The sequence below is a fragment of the Cicer arietinum genome, chromosome 8, assembly GCF_000331145.2.
Source record: "Cicer arietinum cultivar CDC Frontier isolate Library 1 chromosome 8, Cicar.CDCFrontier_v2.0, whole genome shotgun sequence".
NCBI classification, from domain to species: domain Eukaryota; kingdom Viridiplantae; phylum Streptophyta; class Magnoliopsida; order Fabales; family Fabaceae; genus Cicer; species Cicer arietinum.
In genome coordinates this window covers 7,463,326-7,488,650 of record NC_021167.2, presented here as the reverse complement: position 1 = coordinate 7,488,650, position 25,325 = coordinate 7,463,326, and the positions used below count along the sequence as shown (strand labels likewise).

At 29.5% G+C, this 25,325-nt stretch overlaps 5 protein-coding genes across 5 annotated transcripts; 2 read left to right on the top strand and 3 right to left on the bottom strand.

Moving 5' to 3' along the window:
* Positions 1 to 1,225: 1,225 nt before the first annotated feature.
* LOC101500918 (uncharacterized) lies at positions 1,226 to 2,552 on the bottom strand. Its single transcript, XM_004512303.4, has one exon. It carries the CDS (start codon positions 2,423 to 2,425, stop codon positions 1,460 to 1,462), a length of 966 nt encoding a protein of 321 aa, XP_004512360.1. The 5' UTR covers positions 2,426 to 2,552; the 3' UTR covers positions 1,226 to 1,459.
* Positions 2,553 to 7,820: 5,268 nt separating this feature from the next.
* On the top strand, positions 7,821 to 11,329 carry LOC101500297 (probable serine/threonine-protein kinase PBL15). Its single transcript, XM_004512301.4, has 5 exons — positions 7,821 to 8,426; positions 9,334 to 9,469; positions 9,780 to 9,913; positions 10,046 to 10,169; positions 10,682 to 11,329. The coding sequence occupies exons 1-5, from the start codon at positions 8,007 to 8,009 to the stop codon at positions 11,128 to 11,130; spliced, it is 1,263 nt and encodes a 420-aa protein (XP_004512358.1). The 5' UTR covers positions 7,821 to 8,006; the 3' UTR covers positions 11,131 to 11,329.
* A 1,268-nt stretch (positions 11,330 to 12,597) lies between these two features.
* On the top strand, positions 12,598 to 14,613 carry LOC101499649 (uncharacterized). Its single transcript, XM_004512299.4, has one exon. It carries the CDS (start codon positions 12,754 to 12,756, stop codon positions 14,203 to 14,205), a length of 1,452 nt encoding a protein of 483 aa, XP_004512356.1. The 5' UTR covers positions 12,598 to 12,753; the 3' UTR covers positions 14,206 to 14,613.
* LOC101499952 (protein NUCLEAR FUSION DEFECTIVE 4-like) lies at positions 14,345 to 19,873 on the bottom strand. The gene is made up of 3 exons (XM_004512300.4): positions 19,060 to 19,873; positions 16,153 to 17,093; positions 14,345 to 15,485 (listed from the first exon to the last, which is right to left on the bottom strand). The coding sequence occupies exons 1-3, from the start codon at positions 19,366 to 19,368 to the stop codon at positions 15,005 to 15,007; spliced, it is 1,731 nt and encodes a 576-aa protein (XP_004512357.1). The 5' UTR covers positions 19,369 to 19,873; the 3' UTR covers positions 14,345 to 15,004.
* Positions 19,874 to 22,750: 2,877 nt separating this feature from the next.
* LOC101499335 (coniferyl alcohol acyltransferase) lies at positions 22,751 to 24,387 on the bottom strand. The gene has a single exon (XM_004512298.4). It carries the CDS (start codon positions 24,323 to 24,325, stop codon positions 22,949 to 22,951), a length of 1,377 nt encoding a protein of 458 aa, XP_004512355.1. The 5' UTR covers positions 24,326 to 24,387; the 3' UTR covers positions 22,751 to 22,948.
* Between the last annotated feature and the right edge of the window lie 938 nt (positions 24,388 to 25,325).

Below are 25,325 nucleotides of genomic sequence, written 5' to 3'. Positions count from 1 at the left end.
AATCTTTGAGTTGAATTCAGGATAATAGGATCAGGAGAAAAAAAAGATATTAAGATCAAACTTAAAATGTTTTTGGTCCACAAGCATTTGTCTATTCATGGTATCTTGAGTGCACGAGTATAAGATATTCAAGCTCAAGATGCAATGGTACATAAAATTTTCTTGATGAGTTGTATAAAATACTAAAGTAACTATCTACACATGGGAACAGGATACCATATATAAGTTTGTATAGTGGACTAATTAATTCCAACAGTTCATCACATCATCAGAATTTTTTACTCGAGTACTTTACACTAGCATCCAGCTATATTATCCTATTTTCTCTTTTTCTTGCTTGCTTGGTTAAATGCTACAAAGTACAAACAACCAAACAACATATAGATGATATATTAAACAGCTCAGGGATTTTTCTAAGATCTTTGACCAACTTAGATCATTGTATATGAAGGATGTATATCAATTTGTAAAGGTCTTCTCCCTGCTGAAATTATGTATCAGATTCTCCTTTCTTTGCTTTTCACATGCATACAATGTACCTGCAAAGTTGAGTGCTAGATAAAGTTTTAAAAAAATTGTCTTAAAAGAATTTGACTTGTGTGCAATGTGTTTCGAGAGATTCATGCCAGAGTTTCATGAAGCAACGCTATACAAACATAATAGGAAAGACTAATAAATATTGCAGTTTCATATATAGCACGAATCGAAGGAAAGTAGACCTTTGGGCAGATGCATTAGTTTAATTGTTTCCTATTTCATTATGTTAATTTTCAATCTAATGCACCATGCTAAACAAGCATATATGTTAAATAACTTCCTTATTAGTATCATTTAACAAGCAAATCCCAAAAATGCTTGATGTGTCAATCATAATAATTACTAGAAACTGCATATTTAAAAATGAGATTGAAGATTTTCCCCCCTAAAAGAAAAAAGACAGGTTGAAGATCAAAATATCCAAAATTTTCAGTTAGAACAGGAAGAAAAGAAAAGGATACACTACAAAGAGGCTAGTGACTTAAGCCAGCCATAAATTTCAACCATGGCACAACACATGAATCAGACAAAACTCCAAAACAAACAACAAATTTGAACAAAGCAGAGTAAAGGTTGTATTTTTGCAACAAGTTGCACGGCTACAAGAAATTGTAATGCTACAACAAGTTCTTTACATTGCAATTGGATATATATAGTAAAAGGTGAAAACACTATGGAGACCATCAAATCAAAATAAACTTGCAGAAATATCTTTTCTCAATCCATTGTATAACAGAAACATAATATAGACGACAATCACCAAATTCTATAAGAACATATTTGTATAGATGCTAACATCAATATGTATAGAAATACAAGATCCCTCCAAAGATGCAACTTTACAAGACACTTTGGAACATTAACAACACTTCTGTAACAACTAATAAAGCAATTTGGAACTAGAAGAGATCCAAAATGTACTCTAATCGTCACTGAACTCATCCTCAATGTCAGAAACATTCATCCTAGCAGATACATGTTTAGCCCATTCAACAATCTTCTCAGCCTCGCGGTTAATCTTCTGTTCTTCCATCTTCAATGCCTTGTCAATCATTTCCAGCCGTTTCTTGCTCGACAAACTTCCAACACCAGACAATAACTCATCACTTGTATATTCCATTTCCCACCCAACACCATTCTCCTTACTTTTCTTCTTCTCCTTCTTCTTGGGAGAGCACCAAAAACAACCCCACTTTCGAGGAGGCGATGAATTCGGAGACGGAGACTTCTTCAGCTCGGAACATTTCTCTTCATCTTTCTTCATAGGCAATGGCATGAACAGTGAAGACATTGAACTTTCTTCCGAGGAATGAGAAGAATCTGAAACAGACCCATTTTTTGGTTTTGGTTTAGGTTTCAGACCCTTTTTCTTTTGTGAAGAATTTGAGGGAGAAGAGTCATACCCAGTATCAGAATCTGGATTCTTTATGGAGTTGTTATCTTTAGAAGGTGAAAAATTAAAACTTTTTTGGTGGTTACTATTGATAGGGTAATGGGGGTTTGTTGAATCTGAATATTTTTCTTTTGATTTTGGTTTCAGACCCTTTTTCCCATGTGAAGAATTTGAAGGAGAAGAGACAAACCCAGTATCAGAATCTGTATTATTTGCGGAATTGTTGTGTTTGGAAGGTGAAAAATTGGGAGTTTTTGGAGGGTTTGAAAAGGTGCGAGCTTTGGAAAGATAAGGTGGTGGGGTGGTGTGGTTAGCAGGGAAAGATTTGAGCTTTTGAAAACGGCATTCGAGGTGGGTGGGAAGATCGGAATGGGAGAAAGAAGAACAATTGATGGCGGAGATTTGTTGTAGAAGAATAGCATCTTGTGCTTGATTGATGATTTCATCGATTGTGGAATCGTCGGTGTCAGAAGGATCAGATAATCCTCCAACCATATTTGGGAGTGTGAAGGAGCGTGTTGTGTTGTTTGTGTTGTGTTTGTTGAATTGTGTGTGTGAGTGATAGAGAGAGACAGAGAAAGTGTGTGTGAAAATGCAGAGTATGTGCAAGTTTTCTACAACGGCTAACTGGTAAGTAGTATTGAAGTGTGTGTGGGGTCCACTTGCTCATTTTTAGATTGTGAAATCCTATGTTCACCTGAGGATTTGGAATTGCTGCCTTCACTAATGGAATTAACCTGTATGCAGTCACAATCTTTACAAAATTTCTACTACTTTAGTATCTTTACAATCTGAATGAGAATAAACGGTCTAGATTTCAAATTATAATAATTTTAATTTTAAATTAAATAAATTTACAGTTTTTATAAACTTTTATTATATTATTTTTAATATTTATAAAAAAATTAGTTAATTTTTAGTTATCTAAAAACTTTCGTTTTTATTTTAGGTCCTTATTTTTAAATTAAATATTTTGTATCTTTTTTTAATACTTTTTTTATAAAAATATTTAGGACATTATAATTTATAAGAAGTTTTTTACTATATCATAATTTCAAATCCATACCTCACATTTGTATGCAATTTATCATTTTATTTACAAATTTAAAATTTTTAAATTTTTATAAGGAAGATGTTAAATATGTCATAAATATTACGAAGAAAATTATTCAAAAATTCTCTAATTTAAAATCAAAGATAAAAATGAAAACGAAAATTTTTAAAGGAAGAAAAATTGACAATTTTTTTTGCAGTGATTAAAAATTTATTTAATCATTTAAAATCAAACGACCATAAAATCACCGACAACATGAACATATATGGTCATCGAAGGAACATGGATGATAGAAATGGACAACTACAAGAGGGAGGGACCTGCTGCTTGACATCTTAAGTTGAATGAAGATATGGTCAACAACACAAGTATTTCTTTTGAGTCTCTCTCCCATCGGAGAAAGTTGATGGAATAGATTAATAATATATAAAATTACGCTTGTAGTCTTTTACGTTTGATCATTTTTTTTGCATCAATTATTTAAGTTTTTTCTCGAATTGATCATTTAAGTTGTATTTGATTTACACTACTAACCTTTAAATTATATTAAATTACATATAAATTTTTTTAAGTAAAGATGTTTAGTAGTTTGGACAAAACTGAACCAATCCACTCTATTTGGCGCGCACCTTTCTTGTTTGCTAAAATCCGAACCAATCAATTGGAATCTGAATAAGTTCAATTCAAGGAACAAATTTGAAAATATAAAATTGTGAGCTTGTATGCTGATTCATAGACTTAGTTGCACTCTATTGATTTGCTTATTAATACTATTACACATATTTTTAAATTTATATGGTTAATTGCAATTTTGATCTTTTTATTTTTATTGAATAGTAGAATTGATCCATCTATTTTAAAATTCGTCAATTTTTTTTTTGGTTTGTTAATAATTTTTAACTAAAAAAAATAGTGATTTGATACATTTAAATGATATGAGATACTATCTCATGATGTAGACCAATCTAGATACATTGATTATTTATATGTTGTTAATAAAATTACAAAAATGAAAAAAATTCAGAAGTTGAAATTAAAGTTCTAAGATGATTTTATTATAATTTCATGGATATTAATAATTCAACATCACCAAATCATATTGCATGCCGTTTAAAATTGTAATATCACTGTTTTTTAGTTATAAAATCTAAAGAACGACCAATTTTCACAAAATACTATCATAAAATATTAAAATCTTATATAAACAACACATCAAATTAATTGTCAAAACTACTTTATAAGTGGAATGAGTTAACAACAATAGTTATATGAATATACCTTTATTATCAAGTTTTTAGATGCCACATACGTGTCTATATGCTCATAGAGAAAATCAAGAAGACAATTGTTATATGAATATACCTTTATTATCAAGTTTTTAGATGACACATGTGTGTCTACATACTCATAGAGAAAATCAAGAAGTTAATAGTTACATGAATATACCTTTATCACCAAGTTTTTAGATGTCACATACATGTCTATAGCTCATAGAGAAAATTAAGAAATATAGACCGTTTATAAGATTTGATGATCTATCATGAATGAATGGTATGGAGACATACTGTTGTAGACTTGTAGCATTTAATAGAGTTTCTTATGATCAGAGTGATTGTTATTAAAAGTGAGACAAATGATTAACAATACAAACAAAATATAATTTAAAGATCTAAATGAAGAAAAATAATCTTAAATGACCAATTTGAGAAATGAGTCAAATATAAAGGAGCTAATATTACTACCTCTTATTAACTCTTAAATTTCTATAAAATAAGACCTTAGTAATACAAATTTCAATAAAAATAAACAAGATTTGACTTAAAATTATTCCAATCAAAATTTAAACTCATATTCTCCTAAACAAGTTATATTTAATTGAAGTTCATTAAACCCTTATCTCAATCACTTGGTAAAATGAATTCGAACTACACCAAGTTGCGTTCTATTACAAACTCATTACAACGTATTGCTTTTTCTCAACTTTTCCCCCTCTCTCTCATCTCGTTTCTATGAGAGAGAATGTTGATCCATATCAAAATGCTTGAACAGTGAAATGAAATGAAAAGAAGTAAAAAACTTCAACTAGCAGCCGCCCAAAATAAATAATCTCTTCAACAACTCAAACAATGAACAAACTTTCAAAGAAATATCCTAAAATGGGTCCCAATATATAAATATATAGAGAAATCATAAAATAGTGGTTCATAAATGATTTAATATTTGATGGAAGCAAGTTCATGTTGCTTTTGGTTCTCTACCAAGTCCAAGAAGGGTGTTGCAAAGAATGAGAAAAACAATGAAGTTTCAAATTCAGGTAACGTTGAATGGGGAAAGAATGATGAAATATTATCTGATATGAGCACTTTTTCGGTGAAAGAACAAGAAAAGAGGCTCAAGAAAGCGTTGGAAGAGGAAAATAAGGTAACTATTGAAGCAGATAGGGTTCTACAATTGGTGAAACGTGAATCATCTACAATTAATGCTTCTTCAATCAAATCAATTCTTAGTCACAGCAAGGACAAAAGAGGTGCTGGTTAATTAGGGATTTTGATTTACACGTTTTGTGATGACGATAGTGAAAGAGTAGTGTGAACTTACCGAATTTGAATGCTTGTAAACTGTTTGTTTATTTAACTGTGTGTAAATATGTTAAAATTAATTGTGATTCTAAGATATTTTTGTCAAAATAGCTTCTCATTAAGAAAATACAAAAGAAATCAGATAATCAAGAACCCGTAATAGGGTGATTTAAGTCAATTTACTTTATAGAAATTTTTCTTTTAATTTTTGAAAATTTGTGTTCACTATATATCTCAATGAAAAACTCTTTAAATTAACATTTGTCATTAAAAAAATGAAGTATTAGTTAATTGAGATGAAAATACTAAAAATATTAATTTAACATTTTATTTATTTTTAAAAATATAAACAAATTCACTTAAATTTTTTTTTTTTTAACTTTTTTATTAATAAATTAAACTAACACAAGAAATTATAACATCCCAAATCTTCATCATTATCTAGAATATTATAAGGGATACTTATCCCTTTTCACTATTAAAAATAACAAATTTTTATCTATGGTGGAAGTTGCCATCTTATCTAATTTCTACTACTAATTAAAATAATTTGAAATGAGATGAGGCAGTATAACATAAATAAAATAAAAAAATACAAAATTGCCGATAGATCTCAACATTAAACAGAGCATTAAAAAAAATACGGTAAATATTAGTCAAATCCCAATTTATAGTAATAGCAATATCACTCAGGTTAGCACAATAGTCTGAAAATTTGAAATTGGAGCTGGAGGACTAGTGTGAAATTCATGCTTTGTTTTTATTTTCTTGAACTTTTATGTGTTTTTTTTTCTTTTTTGTTTTCTTTAATAATGGTTATTTTTGGACTATACTGTTCCATACGTGTTATGCAGCACTTTCAACTTGTAACTGCTCCTCTTTCAAGTTCTCAATAAAGACACCAATTGATGCTATCATTCCCTTCGTCACTGTTGTTTTTTATACGTTTCTTAGGTTACCAAATCATTAGCAAACATATATTTATTCTAATTAACAGATGAATTAATGAAGTTTGGATAACATCGTTAATATTATTACAACAATATGCATAATCATGGATCAGATAAGATTCTAACCAATCGCACATTTAACAAGTTTAAACTATTTGTTGTGCCAATAATTATTACCAATACAATTTTCTTTTTTTGGATTTCACTTTGCTACGGTGAGAAAGCACTTTTTAGAGAATACAATGCAGAAATAATTCAATGTTACATTAAAATGAAATATACACAATTGAATTATAAACTTTAGTTACACGTTACCATCCTTTTAAAATAGGAGTAATAACTATTTCACGAATTATAAACTTTATTGAATTGACATTATTTGACAAATAAATATGATGATTAATTTAACATAACAACAAGTAATTTTTCATGCACCAATTTGATTTGAAATATGCAATTTTAGGAAATAATTTAAAATGACCGATAATAAATTATAATTTCAATAACATTTATGTCTATTTCTTAATTTTAAAGATAAACTTGTTGGTACCCTATAACTTCAGAGATATAATTGATAACTGAAAATTCACTCGATCTATAATTTCTCACCTTCAACTTTAAGATAAACATGTGATAATATAAATTGTTATGTAAATTACATTAAAAAAGTATACTTATCTTTTCCTTTTTCTTATATTAATTTAAAATAAGTTGGTTTGAATAGCAAGAGATTCATACACTCATTAAACAAGTGGTCAAATATTCGACATCTGACTCTTGCATATAAAGAAAATCCATTTAAGAGACGAAAACCTACTATAATTTAGTCTCTTAAATGGTGATTGACAGTACTTATAACATAGATAAAAAAAATAGTAAAATCTGTTTAATGTATTTAATTTAAAATTTTGACTAAATACATCACCTTTTTTAGACTCATTTTTAATTTTAAAACTGAGTAATACATCAATTAATTAATCATACAAAAATAAGTGAAAATAGAAGATCAATAAAACACTTTAGACTCATCCACATTACATTCCTATCTCCATTTGATGGAGTAATTAAGGAAAGATAATAAGCATCTCCCTTGTGACCACCTAAAATAGAAGTGGAGTAGTCAATCCTCCCAAAAGATATAAAGATATTAGCATATTTTGCATGAAAACACTACAATACAACACTTACCTAGCTAGGTGTCAAATTAAACAACAAGAAGATAACTTACATAAACAAAATAAAACATGACAACATTATTTCCTCCAAATGTATACTAGAGTGGTTAGAGAGCAGTTGAAGAAAGAAAGAAAAAAAAATAAAGAATATATCATCTTCCTCTGCCCAATTCCTCTGTCTCTTTCACTTATTAAAAAAAAGATTCAAAGTATATTATATAATCTTTTGGTATATTTATTTGGCACCACAACACAATTAATTCCACTACCAAATTCATTTCCAATAACCATTCTCTTCATTTTTTTTCTTTTATTGCAATGAAAGAACCATCATCAAAACCATGGAGACCATTCACATCAAATTGTTGCACAACTGAAAACCAAACAATTCTTAGAAACTTCAGTAGGTGCAAACCATCACGTTCAGATTATTCTAAGAACATTGCACCTTTACCATCTTTTAGAAGACTATCTTTTTCCGATCTTAGCCGTTCGTCTTCGACACGAATTAATGAAGATCTTGCACTTTCTTTTGGTTCTGATTTGTTTGATTTTCAGCTGAGTGAACTTCGCGCCGTTACGCAGAATTTTTCGAGTAATTTCTTGCTTGGTGAAGGTGGTTTTGGAACTGTTCATAAAGGTTATTTTGATGATAATTTTAGACAAGGTTTGAAGGCACAACCTGTTGCTGTTAAGCTTTTGGATATTGAAGGTTTACAAGGACATCGTGAATGGCTTGTAAGTATATATATTATACGATTTATGACACTTTTTTTTTACTATTTTAAAAAGTTGAATTAGCGACGGAAAATTTTAAATAAAAAAATATAAAATCTGTCGCTAATTCTAATATTATTTTTTCAGTGTCTGTATTTCAATTTTTTTTAGTAGTATTTTTGAATTACAATTTTGTACGTTGATGACTCAAGATTAAGTGTTGAGTTTTGGTTATAGCTTAATGGGTTCCGACACTTTGTAACAAAATTGGAAATTGAGGGAAGGGCACATAAATGAAATATAATTTATTTAGTATGAAAAATTAAACAAGTGATTGGAAGAAAAAAGAGGCAAAAGTGTGAGTGAATTAAGAATGGTTGTTACTAGAGTTGTTTACTTTTGTCATATAGTTCTCATAAGAATCTTAAATTTTTTTGTCAAAAAGATAAGATTTTTTTAAAATACGTTGAAAATAAGTGTTAGAGTCTATTATTAAGCTATTCTTATGTCACAAGAATTTGGACACTTTGAATACACATAAAAGAACAAAGTAGAAAAAATAATGAGTTAATAATGTATAGTTTTAAAATAATTAAAAGAAATATTTGTGTGTGTGTGTGCGCGCACAAATAGTATGTTTAAATTCTTGTGTCAATGCAAGAATCTCTTCTTTTTTTTTAAGAAAATAAATCTCTACTTTTTTTGCAACGGATACATATCATTATACATAATCACTAACCAAGTCCAAAAGTTCTATAGACATATTGTAAAAGACTATGTAATAGCATGTGAAGTCATAAATTGTGATATGTGGCATTGTAGCTTATATATTTCTTTACATAAGAAGGCTCATATAAGAAGATAACATAAAGAAGAGATATAGAACAAAATTAAAAGTTATATTGATATTGGGTGTGTTACTTTGCAGGCAGAAGTGATTTTTCTTGGTCAGCTAAGACATCCCAATTTGGTGAAGTTGATTGGATATTGTTGTGAGGATGAAGAAAGACTACTTGTCTATGAATTCATGCCAAGGGGAAGCTTAGAGAATCACTTGTTCAGAAGTATGTATCATAATCACCCTTTATTTTGTTTGATACATGAAAGACGCATACCTAATCGAGTTTAATGAAGATGCACAATCAATGTAAACTAATTTTACAATGAGAATTCATCGTATTGTTACATAAAGTTATTTTATAACTGCATTCTAAAAGTAACTGCAAAATACTATATTTTCATTGAACATTAGTGTAAAATTAATTATGTCTTATTTTCTGTATCACATGAAATTAAAGCTTATGGGAGAACTATTAGGCTGGTGTCTCTTTATGTTACTAAGTTGATTTAATTAACCACTACTTGTTATTTCAGGATTAACATCACTACCATGGGCAACAAGGTTAAAAATTGCAATAGGTGCTGCTAAAGGCCTTTCTTTCTTGCATGGAGCTGAGAAACCTGTCATTTATAGAGATTTCAAGACTTCCAATGTCTTACTTGATTCAGTATGTACTAATTTATTCTCTCTTTTTTTTTTTATTGACGACATAAAATGGTGAAATAACATAGGACATTTATGCACAAGAAAGTAAACTCACTTAGTTTTTTAATGCTTTATTTGGTTCTGTTTGAAATAGGACTTTACAGCAAAATTATCAGATTTTGGACTTGCAAAAATGGGGCCAGAGGGATCAAAGTCACATGTTACGACAAGAGTTATGGGTACTTATGGATATGCAGCCCCAGAATACATCTCAACAGGTAACTTTTCATACAAGTGGGTGAATGAAGAGATCAATGAAACACTGACACAAATACATACACCAAACACGACACTACCCACTGAGACATAGACATCAGTAGTAATTCGGAAAAAATGAAAGTGATTGAATGTAACCACATGCCAAAAATATTATTATGCTACCCTCACCTTCTAGCCCATTTTTCATTGTGCTACCCTCACTTTGGAAGATTATTATGACTCAATTTGGAGTAGCTTTCTTATATAAATTTTTTCACTAGTATTTATTGAAAAGTTTATTCAAAATGACTTTAAATGTATGAGTTTCAGTGAAGATTGAACCGTTCGGAAACACCTGAATTTGAATCCTAACTAGAAAAATCTTTAATCAGATATTTAACTTATCTCTCGGCAGAACTTTAGATTACCAGAACACTTTTCCTCAATGAGCCGGAAGGTTAATACTAAAATATATTACTTTAAATATGCAATTGCTTGTCTCTGATGCAAGATATGAATGTATACATTACAGGGCACTTGACTACAAAAAGTGATGTCTACAGCTTTGGAGTAGTCCTGCTAGAACTGCTAACAGGAAGGAGAGCAACAGACAAAACAAAGCCAAAGACTGAGCAAAACCTTGTGGATTGGTCAAAGCCTTATTTGAGTAGCAGTAGGAGATTGAGGTACATTATGGATCCAAGGCTTTCAGGCCAATATTCTGTGAAGGGTTCAAAAGAGATTGCACATTTGGCATTACAATGCATAAGTTTGCATCCTAAAGATAGACCAAGAATGGCAATGATTGTTGAAACACTTGAAAGTTTGGAACAGTTCAAGGATATGGCAGTTACTAGTGGACATTGGCCTATATCATCAAAATCTACTAGAAATGGAGGCTCTATTAATAATAAGTTGAAAACTAGAGTAAGTGCAAATCAGAAGAAGCAGATGGTTCCAGTTAAGAGCATAAAAACTTGATTAGTACCGATTATTAGAAGTGTGTTTTTTTTTCTTTTTCTTTTTTAATTAAGTGGAAAGTATCACATGTGGTATGGCTAGAGTGATTCTGAAGCCACCCTAGATTGTGAAAATGTATAAAATATATATAATGTATATGTGCTGTATGCATGCAGTGTAAACTGTATATTATATAATAAAATCTTCCTTTCCTTTGACAGCGAGGTCTCCTCTTTAATCCATGATCAAACATGACTATCGCATACATATAACACCCGTAAACACCGATAATAATTTTATAAACTAAAAATAATTAAATGTAAATATATGTGTTGGTGTCGTGTTGATATTTGACACTAACACATATCGAATACCAGACATTCTTTCAATTTAAAGTGTCGGTGTTATACATAATATGTATCTATCAACTTGACTAGAGTCGAGTCTGTATAAAAGATAGTGACATTTAAAACAAACTTAAAAAAAAAAAAACCTATTTTGTTATGCTTTTAGGTTAGACCTTTTTGCCTTGTAAAAAACTAACAAATAAAAAAGCTAACTATCATTAAGGCGTCTCCAAAGAAAAAAGTTAATAACATGGTTTAGCATGAGAATCACTCATTTCTTCAAGTTGAAGCCATTCCATGTGATTCACAAATCAATGACATTTTCATTAGCACAAGTAAATGGTATTCAAAAGTTAGGAAGAAGAGTAAAATTTTACAACTGCTTTAGGACTTTGCAAACCTTACAACTACGTCACATAATTTGACTACAACTATGTATTCCAAAAATGTTGACAAAATTGAATTGTAAAGATTTCAGATCATGTAAGCAAATTGCGTTCACTCAAAATGTGTTGAGAAACCTTCTAAGATGTGAATCTTTTATTTGCTTTAAAATCAACCGTCCTCATTGACTTTTATTAAAAAATAACCTTAATATAGTTGGTTGAGTGACATAGTTAATTTAACCTTTTACTTTCTGCAGACAATACTTTTCTTAAAAATTAATAATAATAAGCCTAAGTTTAAGTGTGCATATATAAAATAATAAGAAAATAGCCCTCTATAGAAAATTGGGCAAAGAATTAGAATAATAAAATGAAGAAAAATATCTTCCATGTACAACTACATATACTAATCTCTTCACAGGTCTTAAATACATTTAAGAGTTGTTACTCCCAAAAGTATCTACACCATTTTTTCCATAGAGTATTGAATTCATTTAGGGTCTAATTTATAATACAAACCCAGCATACAAGTTTTAAATTACAAGAAAAACTATGTCAAAATTTGCAAATGTTTGACTTTAAATTCCTAATTCTTTTTTTAACATAACTAAAGACAAAACTTTACCAGGAATTCAGGACATTTAATAATGAATATTACTTTCTTTAAGTCCACTATGCGTGAATTTTGAAGGTGTGCATGTTAAATAAACTTTCTCACTCAAACATAAGAAACCTTTATCACATGGATCCACTTTTTTCTCTCAAAGGGATGTGACAAATGCACTCAAAGAAAAATCCAACCCAACAAACACACTTTGTTGAGTTTGTTCAGTTCATGCCTCCCTTCCTTGTCACCATATAGATCACAAAATTAACATATATGTCCAAAATTTCATAACCCTTTCAAGAAAATGGCCTTCAACAACAAATCCAGGAAGTCTAATTCACCTTCTCATTGCAACTTCTGCATCACCCTTCTCTTCATCACTCTCTTCACTATACCATCTTTTTTCTTCCTCAACAGCTTCACCACCAACTCCAAATGCACCAACTTCACCAAAATTTGGTCAGGTAATCTTCTTTCAGCTGAATTTGCATGGAACAGCCTTGCATTTTCACAACACAACAACCCTTCACCTATAGTTCTAAAAGTTGCAGTTTTTTCAAGAAAATGGCCTATTGGAACCACTCCTGGTGGCATGGAACGCCATGCTCACACACTTCACACTGCTTTATCTCATTTTGGACATCAAGTTCATATTTTTACTTCCCCCCCAGAAGATAAAACAATTTCAATCTCATCAAAAAGTGCAGCACCTAGTTCACCTTACATTCATTTTCATGAAGGCGAGCCGGGTAAATGGCGTTACAATAAAGCATTTGAGCTGTTTCTTGAGGAACATGCAAGACAACCCTTTGATGTTGTTCATTCAGAAAGTGTAGCACTTCCTCACTGGCTTGCAAAAGACATTCCAAACCTTGTAGTATCATGGCATGGCATAGCTTTGGAAAGCTTGCAATCAAGCATTTTTCAGGACTTGGCTCGTAGACCTGACGAGCCTAGATCACAAGATTTCAATAAAGGATTACAAGGGGTTGTTCCTAAGGTTCTCAATGAGATAAGATTCTTCAACAAGTATGCACATCATGTTGCTATTAGTGATAGTTGTGGTGAGATGTTAAGGGATGTTTACCAAATTCCAAGTAGAAGAGTTCATGTAATTCTCAATGGTGTTGATGATGAGGATTTTAGAGAAGATGTTGAATTAGGAAAAGGATTTAGAACCAAAATTGGGATACCCAGTAATGCTAGTTTAGTTTTTGGAGTAGCAGGAAGATTGGTGAAGGATAAAGGTCATCCACTACTTCATGAAGCATTTTCAAGGCTTATAACAAAACACACCAATGTGTATTTGATTGTAGCTGGTTCTGGACCATGGGGGAATAGGTACAAAGATATAGGGAGACAAGTTTTAGTTCTTGGATCTATGAGTCCTTCTATGTTAAGAGCATTTTATAATGCTATTGATATTTTTGTTAATCCTACATTAAGACCACAAGGGCTTGATCTTACATTAATGGAGGCTATGATGATTGGGAAGCCACTTTTGGCATCAAGGTTTCCAAGCATTAAAGGTAGTATTGTTGTTAATGATGAATTTGGTTATATGTTCTCTCCAAATGTGGAGTCACTTTTGGAAGCACTTGAAAAAGTGGTGAAGGATGGTAAAGAGAGGCTTGCAAGGAGGGGAAATTCTTGCCGTGAATATGCAAATTCTATGTTTACTGCTAGAAAGATGGCATTGGCATATGAGAGACTTTTCCTATGCATAAAAAGAGATACATTTTGTACCTATCCTTGAGGTTAATTTAGGCTACATGATATTGTTCTTTTTCTTTCAGGAATTGTTTTCTGCTGTTTCTTTTATTCAATATATGACATGATTATACTGTAATTTTACAAAAATTATCATTTTGTTATTCTTATTCTTTAGACATAAATAATGAAGAGGTTCGAGTTATGATTATTGTAAAATATGGGGTTTACAAGTTGCAATCACCAAGGAAATAAACAATATTTGTTTTTCTTTTTGAGATTAAAGACTATACACCGTTAGTGTAAAGTTATTTTACACCGACAATCAATCACAACTAACCAACACATCATACAAAACTTACTTTTTCAGTTTTTTATTTGAAGTGTTCAAAATTTGTGATGAGTTGTCAATGTAAAATAACTTTACTCTGACGGTAGATGTCTTTTAATCTCATTGCTTTTTTCTCAGTTGATATGTTTTGTCAACAATTAAAAATATAACACATCATATACATGTTTTTACAAATGAAGAATTGAAAAACCAAAATGCTAAATTGGAAAACTGAGCTGTCAAATACTAGTTTTGCATTTTTTTGGCCCAATGAAAAAAGATACCTCGGAGATCTTGCCTTGTGAATAAAATATATCATCAAAAGCTTTGTCTCAAGTCATAGTCTCAAAATTTCATGAAGCTCCAGACTTCATTGACACATATTTCCTCAAACCTCATGCATCCAAAGCTTCCATCCATTTTTCTGCCTCCAAAATCATGTCATATACATGTCAACCTTCTCTGTTATCAACATTAGTCATGTATGATATTCACATCCTTGCATGGTCAAAAGTTAAGAAACAATTGATTGTGCCGAAATACGGTGTCTCTCGAAATGATTGTAAGCATGTTTTGTTCTTAAAAACAACATCAAACTAGAAGCTAATCCCAAGACAGATATACATCCCCACCATACAAATGTCAAGAAATAGCACTGCCTTCCCATGCAGACTAATGAGTTAGACATTATTGTGTTTCCATGTAATGGGATAGCATTAGCATCATAAACTAGTGCAGCAAGAAAACCATAGAGAAGGGACCCAATTGGAATGTTTGTTATAAGAATGTTGTGATTGACACTTAAACTGTTAGGTCCAAACAGTTCAGATGTAACTGCCACTGCAGCTGCAAATATGAAACCTGAGCTCAAACCAATTAGTGCAGTGCCTATATTAAGTGCCATGACACTATCTGATGAAGCTAGCAAGATGAATGCAATTGGGGTTGGTATAAGTGCAATTGTTAGCCATCCTGTCCTTGCAAAGTAGAATTTGCTGCAATGTAGAAAAGTTTACTCTCAGTGTCATATTATATATATGTACAACTTAATTTTACAAGATTCATTTCTAGGCCTGGATTGGCTTATTTGACCTTATTTACTGACACAAACACTTAGAGACTGTTTAGAAGAGCTTATAGAAACTGTTTATGACCACAAGCTGTTTTTAGGTTATTTTCATAAACTTTTCAAGATAGCTTATGAAAACAGCTTACAGCTTCTATGAAAACAGTTTGACTTATATGATAAGCTGTTATAGCATAAGCGCTTAATCAAGTTGTTTTTCCAAACAAGACCTAAATCCAGAACCAAACGCTTTCACTAGATGGGATTAGCTACATGAATCAAATCATACCATGAAGTTAATTCTTATGTCATGAATCTAATGACAGACCATGAAAAAATTAACCTCCTCCAAAGTATACTCTTAAATCATTATATAGATGATGCTTGGATAAACAACTTAGTTAAACAGTTATATCCATTAAAAGCTTAGTATACGAGAGCTTATGTTCTACAATGAAAGTAAACTCCTTGTATGAAAGTAGGCTATATGGTGTGGATCATAAGAAAGTAAGAACTTTCAGACATAATTAGTTTTATAAATTCTTTGAAACGGTTAAAAGTAATTATATTGGAAGATAAGTCTATAGAAAGCTTACTTTCGAATATAGTCTGGTGTAGCTGAAAGCAAGCGGCCAAAGAAGGAGAACGACGAGTAAAGCGTGACAAGGGTCGACGTTCTTGAACTGTGACCTAAAGATTGAGCTATCTGTCCAAGATTGTTGCTGTAAACAAGACCAATTGTACCTCCACAGAAGTATGCAACATAGTAAAGCCAAAAATCCAATCTTTTAACAAGAACAGAAGCAGAATGCTCTTCTCCCAGCATTTCCAGTTGATCCTGTCCAAAAAATTTCTCACAATTCACATCAGCACTTTTTTCCCTCTGACTTTCATACAGAAATCCATCATTTTCACCAAGCAGGCTATGACCCTCTCCATTTCCAAGGCTGCGAGTGCTGTTTTGACGCGTAAGTAGTTCTTTATGAAGCTCAAGATCATCAACATGGACAAGAATGAAACCAGTGCCTTCAACTCGAAGACTCGAATGAAAAGCATGGCTAAACCAATCTCTAGCATATATGATGCCAGGAATACATAGCGGCGAGATCAACAGTACAACAGCACCACCAAAGTAAAGCCTTGATGTAGCTTCATCAGAAGTTGATGAACCAAAGAGAAGGAGATAAAGGCCAGTGAAAACTGCTAAAATGTTTAGTGTTAGAAATATAACCGAGTTGTGACGAGCAGCGTGTGGAGAATGAGTGTCTGATAAAGGCGGTTGGCGAAGAATCGGAGGTAATGCTGCAAGGGAAGTGAGAAGAGGGACAAGGGCATTCAAGAGAAGATAGAGTTGATCTGATGAAGGGTTAATTGAATTTGCAGCTAAAGTGTAGAGTGCTGCACTTACACCATTGAAACTAACAGTGAGAGATAGTGCAAGGGGTCTGTTAACTGGGAAATTTTTTATGCAGAGAACAAAACATACTGTGTTGAACCAACAGATGCTGCAGCCACTCAACAGACATAGAAGAAAAACCTGCCACATAAAATGTTCTGTTAGAGATTAATGCAATAGTTGAAGTGGAATTGAAATTATGATCTAATTTATATACACAATCAATGTAAATTTTTTTTACACAATCAGTCAATCACAACCGTTAAATCATTAAAGATGTTTAACTTTCATCAAAACTATCTCTAAAGTCATCTCCATGAATGATTGTAATGTGTCAACAATGTAAAACTTTTTAAACCGACAGTGGATAACAATTAAATTCTTGAAATTAATAGAAAAAGTCTAAGTTATAGGTGTTTATGTGAATAAGTAATTTATTACTCATCCCCTCTGTCTCATAATGAATGATACATTTACAAAAAAAATTGTTCTAAAAATGAACTAACTATTTAAATTTTCACTTTAGTGTTGATAACATTTTTTCCAATTGTATCCTCTAATTTGTGCATGCATCACTCTCAATTCACTATCTTCCATTTTGCATTGAATATATGGATGAACACACCAATAGTTAATAAGGGTAATTTAGTAAAAGTAATATTTTTTCTCGTTTATTTATACATTCTTTTTAACATGGTAATGCACTTTAATTAAGGTCAAATTATTTCCACAATATCTAAACTTTTATAAATAAATGTTAGTGGCAATTTTTTCAAGAGAGAGATATTATAAGTAGTAGAAATTGAATCTTTAACCTAATTTTTTGGCTTATGATAAAAAAAATACTACTTGTATTGATAGTTGTAACGTGTGAAGGTGAGTTAGGTTCTGGAAGCAGCATTTGTTGTAGCATGGGAGTTGGGACCACAAGAATGTACAAAATATAAATATAGTTGAAATGAAAGGGACGAGTGAGACTTTACGGTAACGAGCCAAATTATCGCTTCCTAATGTTATTCTTATTCAGAAAATATGTCATCCATTCAAAACTAGCGAAAAATATAATATGATTTTATAGGTCACGTCTTTGGAATCTTGGCTACAAAACAAAAAAGATAGAAAGAAAAAAATAAAACAAAGAAAGAAAGATGTTTGAAAAACCCTTTTCAATTTTGCAAAGTAAACACATTCATCGGAACACATTATTGCTAGTAATATATACTCTTGGAATAAAGGGAATTGGAGTTTGCGTCACACACTTACCACTCTTAGTCACCTGATTTAAAATCAATAGTCGACATTAATTATTGTGGGAAATTGTGTATTTCTCCTACTGCACTGAACCACATTCTAGAATAAAGAATACTAATTGATATATAATATCTTCTGTTCTAAAATAACTATCGAATTATTTCACATAGATTAAAAAATATACAAGTAAAAGAAAAGAATGATAAATTTATTAAATTATTCTTATTATTATTTGTTTATTCTATTTATAATTATATAAAGTGAAAAATAATAATTTGAATGTCATTCACATAATTTATTAGATTGTACAATTAAAATAGAAACTAAAATAAAATTGAACAAATTTATATTAAAATCAAATTTAAAATATAGTGAATTTCATTAGAATTAAAAACATATTTAATCTTTAAAAAAAATTGTAGCATAAAAGTTTAGTTAGATATTATTGGACACATCCGCTACAACAACCTCCATTCCCAACCGTCGGTCAAGGAAATGTATAACATAACATATTTAAAAATAGCATAACATGTTGTTTTCTTAAAACTGCTGAAAACACACACTCCGAAGTAGTTGCTTAACTTAAATTAAAGAATACTTGGTTTTTACGGCATTTGTTACAGAATTAGAGGAGAAAATTTGGTATAAAAAAGAATAAATTTTAAATTTTAAAAAATAAAATAAAATACATATTTTTCATACACTTGTAATATTAATATTAATATTAATATATTTCATAAGCAATATTTGTCTAAATTAAACAAGTGCCTTTGTTCAACCCTAAAAAAAAAAAAAGAATTTATATAAATTAAAGCACACTAGAAAATGGAAAAGAGGGGGAGGGAAGTAAACTCACAAGAAAATAAGGCAAAGTGATGATGTTGTTGATGAGAAGAAATTGAAGGCCATAACCAATGAGACCCATGGAAGCAGCAATGAACATAACAAGAGAGAGTGGAAGATACATAAGAGCAAGACCAGAAGACCAACCAAATACTTTACCCATGTCACTTGCTGTTGCTAGGTAGTTAAGTTGACCTTGTGAGATTTTTAGTACCGATTTCATTGTTGATGAGTATGATGAGAAATCGAAATTTGTGCCTGTGAATGCTTGAATCCATATTGTTGCTATCAATATCATCCATTTCCGTGACTGTCCTGCCATTTCTCTCTCTCTCTCTCTCTTTCTCTCTCTTCCAAACTAGGAGGAGAAAAGTGGTTGTTGTGTCTTGTGTGTGTTAGTGTCTCTCTACGTGGCTTCTTCTCTTAGATCGTGTCTGTGGATTTAGATTTTTTTTTCCATTATTTTTTATTTACTTATTTATTATTATGTTATAAAAATTATAAACAACCCTACCACAGATTCTCAATCTGAAAAAAGAAAAAAAGAACGAACAAACATAAAAAGCTTTCAAATAATCATAGAAAATAGTCTTTGTAAGGCAAAAGTGGATTTTGTTCTTCAAAAGTGGATTTTGTGTAGTAGTTATTGGGCCTCAGCCCAATTTAATGACGACCGAACTTAAGGTATATTATATTGATGAAATTGTTTGGAACGCCAAATTCATGCACGGTCTATTAGGACCGTTGATCGACCATCAAGCGGTTATCTACATTTTATGTTGGATTTTCCGTAACGGACTAACCATCGTCACGTAATTGATCCTTAAGAAATCTCTATAAGAGAGAGTCTTGTATCAAAATTTACTTATAAATTATTTCTAAAAAAGTAATCTTATTTATTACGAACTCTCATTAATATTTGACTAAATATAAGTAGTAAGTAGTTATTTTTTATAATCGATTGAGAGTGGAAATTTTTTGTTAACTGAGAATAGAGTACAACCGTTAATAACCACCCACGAGTACGACTCTCTTTTTATTTGAAAGGAAAAAATATAATTAACTAACAATGCTATTAAAACAAACTTCGATCATTCAACACTAACATAAGTGTCTAATAACAGAAAAGAGGAATCTAAAATAATTATATCAAAGATATTCTGATGCGCTCTTGCTACAAGCAGGTCGGCACATGCTGAAAAAAATCCACACTACTACCCTAATATTGATAAATTAAATATAATATTTTATTATATATTATAATTTTAAATTGTAAATTTATACTATAGAATAATTATGTAAGTATTTTATAATTTATAATAAAAAAATAATATGTAAATAATTGAAAAATTCTTAAATATAACATATATTTAAGATAATATTTTTGATATACTTTAATGATTTTATTTAAATATCGATAATTAATTTTAAATGAAAGAAAATTATATTCAAATCTATAAATATTTAATTTATTTAGTTTGATTCAAATTGAACTTAAATATAAAAAAACATTAATTTAATTAATTTCCTTTTTTAATTTATTAAATTATTAATTTCATTTTATATATCTCTAAACAGAACTCAAAATATTAATAATTGAAATTTAAGTTAAAATATATAATATAATTTTTAATTCATATTTTTTATAATTATTTTATAAGTTATTTTTATTATAAAAAAAATTTTTGAGAACTTGGGTGGCGGAGTCCCCTTATGTCCCCCACAAAGCTCCACCTACTATGTTCAAAAATATTTGATTTATTATTTTTATTTTATATTTTATTTAGTATTTATTTCATCTTTAATGATATATTTGTATAATTTTATGAAAAATTATAATTAAAATAAAAAATAAATAATTAAGATAAAATAATATAAAAAACAAAAATAAATATTAAATAATATAAACAAAAATAATTTTAAACAAAAATAAAATAATAAAACTAATATTAAATATAAATAATATAAAAAACAAAAATAAATTTTTGGCAAAATAATTCAGCTTGATATTTGCCAAAAAGAAAATAGAATTTACTTTTTAGCCTGGCTAGAAAAACCCATCATGAATTTGGGCTAGCTTGCATAACTGTCGGTAGTCTACAAAATGAAAACTCTCTCACCTAACTTCTTAAATGAGAAATCTATCTTACACTCCAACATTTAGAGTTTATTTGATTTACATTTTAAAAAATTCTATTTTAATATTTTAAAATTTAAAAACTAAAAAATTTGTTTAAATTATTTATTTTTAAAAACTGTTTTGTAAAATTATTTTTAATGTTATACTTTTTAAAACTAAAAAAACAAAACAGATAAATTGTGTTTTATTTTTCATTTTTCAGTTTTTTTAACTCTCTAATCTAAAACTGCTTTTAAAATTAAAATTGTCAAACAATTTTTTTTTTATAAATAATTTTCTAAAATTTATTTATAAAATAATTTTAAAAAATTAAAAAGTAAAACACAATCAAACAAGCCCTTATCCTTTCCATCCTTACAATCGTTTAAAATTCCAATTTAGCCCTCTTTGATTACATAAATTTTTTTTGAAATGTTTTTAAATTCTTTCAGGTTATAAAACAACATGATGTTTTAGTCATTAAAGTGCCGGAATTTAATTATTTATTCCGGTTTTTTCATAAAAAAATGAAGTACTGAAGTTTTTAAGTTTTTTTTTACATTTTAGGCTTCCGACTATTTTTACGTGTAAAACTGTTAAAAGTGTTTTTTTATTAAAAAACTTATTTATTAATTTAAATTGTAGAATATATTGATATAATAAATATTTAAAATTATTGAAAATAGAAAATTCTGAAAATTTAAATTTGCTAACAACATAAAGAATATGTTTTAAAATTTTATTCATAAAAATTTTGTTGCATAAAAAACATTTTTTTTTTTCAAAAATTCTGAATCTTTTGTATAACGAAGAAAAATAATATTTTTGTTAGCTTTCAAGTACAAGAGGGTGATTTGGTATTTTCAATTCGGATGCAGGGTATAAAGTTCAAATACAGGGCTTTAGTAGATTTCTCCTCCGAAATTTGTTGAAATGGACCGTGGCCAAACCAGCTATAGTATTTTTTTTTAAATTAATATATGCTTTTATAAAATTATAGAATTTTTAATTTTTTGGAATAATTATTTTTTGTAAAATTATCAAAATTTGAGTTTTCTGAATATATTTTAACTAATACATTTATGAGAACTCAAATTTTAATTTCTTCAAAATAAGTTTCAATTTTCAAGAACTCAATTTTTTTTCCAAAACTTAAAAAAAAACTAATACGTTCAAGAAAACTAAATTTTTATTTATTCAATTTTCTTTTTTGTTTTTTAAAAATAACAGATTTGGACAAGTATAAATATTAAAAAGTTATTAAAAGTAAAGTGAGAATTTCATCTATTTTGTGAGAATAGAAGGTCTTAACTTAAGGATATATGTATACAGTGGAGAATCTCCCTTCAAATTATTTTTCACAAAATCTCTTTTAAATGTAAAACTTGTGTTAGATAAAAAAAGTGAAAAAAAAAATATTTTAATTGGAGCGGTTTAATTTAAAGAATTCACATTTAAAATGAAATATTCCATTACCAAGTGTGTTTCAAACTTTTTCTCTCTTTTTTCACCAAATATTTTAATAATAATTTGAAAATTTTAAATAAAGAAACTATGTATGAGATAGACCCTTCAAATTCTTAATACAAAGATGAACCTCTATTTTTATTAAAACACTATAACTCCATTTTTTTATTTATAAAAAGTTAACTATTTTATTAAAACAAAAAGTACAATGAGTAAATTGTAAAAACATTTCTAATACACATGTTCCATAAATAAACTCAACCATAGTCTTATATGTTTTCTTTTGTTGAGTGTCTTTTAACAACAAAGCACTACACTAAAGTTGAAGATGAGAAGCATTCATAGGCTGAAAAATTGAATCATTCATCAATGCAGCTTCCAATTCAGGCCACAAAATAGCAGACACAGTCCATGAACCATCACCTTTACCACTTTGTCTTTGATTCATATAACCAACACCAACCCTTTTAATAGAAGTATACACTGTCCCTAACAAAGGACACCCAAATCCTAAATCAACTTCACAAACAGGAAACCTTTGTCCTGAAGACACAACCAAAACAGGACCATCCTTACCTAGTACTGCCTTTGCAAGCATCAAACCAGGCCTATGAATCTCAATCCAATCAATTAAATCCAAAAAATGTTCCTCATTATTAACCTTAGAAATTGAATCATGAACTATGTCACAAATTTTTGATAATGAAGCTTCTTTCAATTCTTGAATCATAGCCTCACCAAAAGCTAAAGACAATACATTACCAATGTAATTCGACATCGAATTTTTGTTTTGATTCATTCTTTCTCTTCCATCTACTAACCAACCCATCTTACATTTTTTATATTTGCTTTGATCAATTGTTCCTATCATTATTTTCCATACATAGGCAGAGAAAGACTCAATTTTTGTTCTTTTTGTTCCGTTAATCGAAGCGAGTCTTTGCAGCGTGTTAATACTCGATGCATCGATATGATAAAGGCGCTTAAGCGATATATTGTTGTTCTCCATTGACATGTTTTGTATCTCTTCCATTGTGCATTTGATGAAAATTTTGTCTAAGTATGGTTTATATTTAGGAGGTGAATTTGTACAAAGGTTTCTTGTATGGTTTGGTATGCATGATAATGGTTTATTTTGTGATATTTCACACCATGATGAAATGAATTTACCAAATGAAGTTGCATCACCTAATGCATGATCAAAAGTAAATGAAATTGAAATTCCACCACATGTGTATTGTGTTACTTGAATTTGTAAAGGGAAATTTGGTTGAACTTTGACTATTTTTTCTTCAAGAGTTTCATTGAGATTATAAAAATCTAAACTTTTTAGTGGAATGTTAACTTGAGCTTCAATGAGTAGTGAACCATTGTTGTCACAAATTATTTGAGGTTCATTGGTTTTTGGATTTTGAACAATTTGGCCAGCAAAGGGATAGTAATGATTAAGTATTTGTGCTAGAGAGGTCTTAAGAGAATCAACAAAAGATTTGAAGTTACCTTGTTTTGGTTTTTTGTAGAAATATAAGTATGTAACAGGAAAACGACCTGAAAGTAGATCAAGATTTGAAAGATTGATCACTGAAAATGGCTTTGTTAAAGGATTGGAAGATTTTACAACACTTTTTCTAGTGAACTTGACTTCAAATTTCTCATACTCTTTGTATGCAACTTCCTTGAGAATATTTGACATTTTTAAGGAAGATATGTAGTGTTTCTCTTTGGTATTTTCTGTGTCTTTAGGCTTATATCATCATATATGCTTGAGATGTTTCTTAGAATATGGTTATATAATTTGTTTTTAGTGCATGATGAGCATTGAAACCATTGTTTGAGATATTTTGTATTTACACTTTTATGAATAGTAGTGATGAATAATCAACATGTCATGATGTCATGTATCATGCTTGAGACCACTCTTTTGTTGGAAAGTCATTGGTGCTTATTTCCACTAATTATTTAACTTATGCATATTTTTAGTATGTTCTAGTAAAAATAAATTATAGTGTAGTTGAGAAAATTAAATGATGTAAATTTAGTACATATTTTTAGATATTTTAATATTGTCTAAATTAGCATATAACATAGAAATGTTTATAACAATATCGCGTACAAATTTCTATAACTTATATATCACATGTGAAATTCGAACTATGTCTTTTATATATCACATGTGAAATTCGAACTATGTCTTTTAAAATTATAATATTAAATTCTTATTACTAAACTAACAAATCATAGTCAACTTGATTACAATTATATTCAAATATTTGAGATTTGAAATATAATATGATATTATTTTGTAAAAGATTTTGAGCACACTTTCCCATGTGTTTGGGGAACCATATACCAAACAAGATTCCATATTTGCACGACTTAGTGAGTATTGAGTCCAATTAAATTAGTTGAAAGCATTAATCTATGACCAAATAAATATTCGCATTATTAGGCATTCCACTTTCTTATTTAAATGAGGCTTTTAGCTTTAAGCCCATGCCAATACCACACTATCAACGGTCTTAACTCAATTCAACATAAAATGATATGTAACGATTCCGAAATGATAACACTTCATTTGGTTTGCTTTAATTTGTTAAACATCTCAATTTCGATTGCCAACAACACGCCACAAATGACATTTTCGATCACGAATGGGAAATATGAATTTGGTGCTTATTTTTTATTATATATAT

Excerpts from the sequence above, each read along its gene's own strand:
- LOC101499649 (XM_004512299.4), top strand. The coding sequence starts at position 12,754 with ATGGCCTTCAACAACAAATCCAGGAAGTCTAATTCACCTTCTCATTGC.
- LOC101499952 (XM_004512300.4), bottom strand. The coding sequence starts at position 19,368 with ATGGCAGGACAGTCACGGAAATGGATGATATTGATAGCAACAATATGG. Across the intron at positions 17,094-19,059 it reads TCACTTTGCCTTATTTTCTT|GTTTTTCTTCTATGTCTGTT; the intron begins GTGAGTTTACTT and ends TTTATGTGGCAG. Across the intron at positions 15,486-16,152 it reads ACACCAGACTATATTCGAAA|CAAATTCTACTTTGCAAGGA; the intron begins GTAAGCTTTCTA and ends TCTACATTGCAG.
- LOC101500297 (XM_004512301.4), top strand. The coding sequence starts at position 8,007 with ATGAAAGAACCATCATCAAAACCATGGAGACCATTCACATCAAATTGT. Across the intron at positions 8,427-9,333 it reads AAGGACATCGTGAATGGCTT|GCAGAAGTGATTTTTCTTGG; the intron begins GTAAGTATATAT and ends GTTACTTTGCAG. Across the intron at positions 10,170-10,681 it reads CCCAGAATACATCTCAACAG|GGCACTTGACTACAAAAAGT; the intron begins GTAACTTTTCAT and ends TATACATTACAG.
- LOC101500918 (XM_004512303.4), bottom strand. The coding sequence starts at position 2,425 with ATGGTTGGAGGATTATCTGATCCTTCTGACACCGACGATTCCACAATC.
- LOC101499335 (XM_004512298.4), bottom strand. The coding sequence starts at position 24,325 with ATGTCAAATATTCTCAAGGAAGTTGCATACAAAGAGTATGAGAAATTT.